At 42.5% G+C, this 4,095-nt stretch overlaps 1 protein-coding gene across 1 annotated transcript; it reads left to right on the top strand.

Moving 5' to 3' along the window:
- Positions 1-1,457: 1,457 nt before the first annotated feature.
- On the top strand, positions 1,458-1,615 carry T265_15851 (hypothetical protein; the record flags this gene model as incomplete). Its single annotated transcript, XM_009179245.1, has 1 exon — positions 1,458-1,615. A coding segment is annotated over one exon (156 nt), but the record flags the coding sequence as incomplete, so codon positions are not given.
- Between the last annotated feature and the right edge of the window lie 2,480 nt (positions 1,616-4,095).

Below are 4,095 nucleotides of genomic sequence, written 5' to 3'. Positions count from 1 at the left end.
CGTTATCTTGGATTTTAGCAGGAAACTTCATTCCATGCATCCTGACGGAGAAATGCTGTTTCTGTCATTTTGACAACCTGTTATCTGAAGTCTCGTCGCCGGCCGTTTATCGTGGTACTTGGTCAACTTCAATACGTTCGTGAATCTAGTGGTCCCACCATCACGTATCTGGCACAATCAGAACCGGGTTTTATTCTCTCCCTGTAGATACACCATCTTCAATTGCATCAAGTCAGATGCACTTTTGACTGTTGGAAGACTTTGTATTGGAATTCGAATTTCAGTGTAAACTGAGGGCCGTATGTGTCAGCGAATTATGATCCACTGTTATCCTTGAACTAAGAATGTTAACTTAGAACTCGACATCAGTTCCTAAAAGCCTTTCTCAGGATATTTACTGTCAAATCCATTTACGAAACTGGCTTCAGCACAGAGAAGCGCAAACAAACTAGAATGTTTTTGATTATGACAAGGCATTTGATGCTAAAGGAGTTCGCATTGGTAAGCACGATCAATCCCTCTTCCGCAAACAGTTAGAAGATTACAATGGTTTCAGTGTAAGTCATGGCTCTGAGAAGCGAATGCTTCCGATAAAATAATCTGATTCATTCTACCGTACACCGTAAAAGAGACCTAAATCTTACTTGAATAACTGTGCACGGTTCTGGTGGAGTTTGTCCACGTGGTTGGTATTTGCAAATAAAATGCCTTACCCGGGAGCGCACTGTGATAGCAGACAGGTGAAACTATGTTTGCTTCTTCAAACGAATTTCAGTCTTAGGTGATCCAATAGAGTTTGCGCGCCATCTGAAAATACAAATGTGTAGCTGTTGAGCTGCGGACGAAATATCCATGGTCACGGGGGCGTAGAGACTATATCTTCCCATGGAGCGACGATTTATATACCTCGGAGAACAATTGAACAAACTTGAGTAAACCTATACGATAGTGACTCTCGTTCAGTGGAAAGAAATGTAGCAAGCAGGGTCCAAACAGTCCAACTTGGAGGTTTTAACAGGCGGGCCAGTTTGCTCTTCGTGCCTAGGACTACATTGTGGCCAAACTCTGAGTCGGCTCTGGCTGAGTATCCAAGCTGTCCCATATTTCAGGTGTGAGCACCACGAAATACGCCAACAAAAGTTCTCCAATGCCAAGTCAGTTGTCTCTTCGTGATTGTAGTCAAATAGTCTTAACAGCTGCTTACAGCAACACTGTGAGCGGTAACTTGAGAATAATGACACAATCTGTCTTCATTCTTGAATATCTCAGATCCCTTCCTCCTATGTGGTACCCCTCGATCTACAAATCCCAGTTATATGTAAGCCAAGAAGACACCCATGGGGGTAACAAATACATGCTGCAATTCACGTAAAACACTTGAACTCCAGTAAGCATAATCCTATTTTTATTTCAGACCTGTAGAGAAAGCTGGCCAAAATCTCTCCATCCGCAAACTTATGACATCATCCAACGACATTTCTAAAGCTCTAATTCAAGAACATGAACTTTCGCAGCATTGCTATTCGAATGCTGTCAATTTCATACTTGATTTGTTTCTTCACCTGCAGCAGCAGGCTGCTATGCCCTTTGAATATGTAACAAGTCTTCTCGCTTGACTGGATACCCGTCGACAGTCCTCCGTCTTTTGTCTGTTCATTTCCCCAAGCAATCTCATTCGCCAAAATAATGAGTACTTCATGTTTGCATTAGCCGACGAGGTCTTAACTGACGGCAAAATACCACATTTTGTCCGATACGAAAAAGCGGTAATAGACTAAGCCGCGGAATACTTCACTACAAATATAGAACACCCCGACACATATGGGTTACAAATTAGCAAGGTGTGTAGTGTGCATGTAAGACGATGTGATGGTGGCGAACTTCTCCTACGGTGTATACTGATCACAGTTTTTTCATCCCCAATCCTGGCAGTACTCGCAACAATGCAGGCATTGGCTTTCTGCAGCTTTCTCGTACTGAGTTATTCCATAAGTGATTAGGAAGGTGAAGCAGAATCTCTAGGGCAGTGAAGAGAACTTATAAGGTTAGGGTGCTCGGGGCATTTACTACGTTCGCCATACCGCCATTTGTCAAATAGAGCACCGTTCTCCCTTCTGATATTTTGTCCATTGAAGCACCCCTTGGTATGGTGTATGGGATGGCGGCGTATAATCTAGAAGACTTCTGGTAAAAATATACCTGATTATCGTGTCCACTCGTCAAAAACTCCAAAGCACGTGACACATAACCAGAAGCAACCATACCGCTACTAACCGAACTGCATGAATGTTTTTTCCCGTCTTATTTTCTAATTGTCAGAGAATGAACACATCCATTTGACCTGTTGCTGTCAAAGTCTGCCCAAAATTCAAAAAAGTCTGAGAAGGAATCTTATCATTTCAGCAGGCTTGCATACTATTTTGCTCTTTTTATGGACCCAGTAGTTTATATCCTTGCAATCGGCCACCACCAAGAGAATTCCCTTCATTTTTTCTCTTAACAAGCACTCAGCATGTAACAAAGATTCAAAGTTAGAATTCCAAATAGCAGCCAATGTCCTGTCGTTTGTTGGCATGACACGGCCTTCTAAAACACGAACTTTTGCACACAATGTTGCGCCAGGAATCCGGGAGGCCGAAAACACCTAGCTGAATTACCGAGACGACCAAGCTACGGATAATGGATGCGTTTCCAAGACCGAACTACTCATCATCTGCGCACAAGTACGCTTCGTACGTCTCCCCAGAATGGGGAGTAGTGAACAAAACGAGGCCGTTTCTAGTCAAATTCAATCGTTTCGTCGTCCATCCTCTCCGAACATGCTTCTCGTACATTAGTCAGTCATTGCAAATCGTGTTCAAACAGGATTTTGAGAATAACACGGGTGAAACCGTATGCACAACACAACACTGGCTACATGCAACATTCCTCCTGTTCAGATGACAATGTCTGTAACTGCAGTGCTTCACATAGTTTTCGCGAGTTTTGCGCATATCCTTGTAAAGCAACGTGCTAATAAATCTCAACTTATGATTATAATCTCACCAGGTCAAACCGATATTTCACTACTGGTTGTTTTGAAATTCCCTCAAGCCGCATGTTGGACAGAAACAGCTACTAATTACACGAACGGAGGTTAATCCGTTCACGAAGAAAGTGCAAATCGTCAACCCGGGTTTTAGGACACATTTTTGGGTGAGGTAATTTTCAATACTCCGCCCCAATAGCACCACAGTATACACGACTGTCAACTCTAAATGGATGTGGTAAGGTCAGACCTCCTAAAGAATGATTTTCTTGAAATCGGAAAGCAGCCATGGCCTTGCCATGTGAACCAACGCGATCATATTTGATGGACATGAAGGAAAAACGTGTGAAAGAGTTTCAGTGGGAAGGTCGTTACAAATTAAATAAAGTCCTTTTTCCAGATGGAATTTCTGGTGAACACCGAAAAGCCCACTTATACGGTGCCTGCCAGTGTCACTGAGATTCATCAGGAGGGTTTAAAGAAATTGGACGAATGACTCGCTGGTTAGTAGATGTAGGTTTTCTCGCAAGAGCATATTTTTCATAAACAGTCTGCGCAACTCAAGATTTCAGGTTAGTTTAATTGGACAATCTGACTACTAGTGAATTTTCTAAACCATCTATCATTGCGCCGAATCTGATCAGGAAGAGGAGATTAATTTGGAATGTGATTCAATGTAGTGGTAATTACATGGATGAATCAAAATAAGCCGTACCAATGAAGGTGAATATGGTTCCCCCAAAGAATCTTGCAAAAAAGAGGAAGAGAGTACGGAAACGGGTGCACTCGCCATTGATCCATGTGAACCCACGGACGAAAACTGAACTGCACATCACAAAATATATGCACAGTAAATGTCCACTTGGTGAGGAGAGGAGTAATCTCACCACCAACTGATGAAAAGGTGGCTATGAAACTAATAAAATCTTCACTAAGTGAAGCAGTGTGCCAAAGCCATAAACAGTTAACGCAACCAGATAAATGTTTTTGTGAGAGCTGACTGCCTCACTTCTCGCGCGATGCCATCTCAAACATACGTCCTGCGGTCGATGTACTTTAAAAAAAAA

The sequence above is a fragment of the Opisthorchis viverrini genome (genome assembly GCF_000715545.1).
Source record: "Opisthorchis viverrini unplaced genomic scaffold scaffold5890, whole genome shotgun sequence".
Classification (NCBI taxonomy): Eukaryota; Metazoa; Platyhelminthes; class Trematoda; order Opisthorchiida; family Opisthorchiidae; genus Opisthorchis; species Opisthorchis viverrini.
The sequence above is the reverse complement of the archived record's forward strand: the minus strand, read 5'-3'. Positions and strand labels throughout refer to the sequence as shown.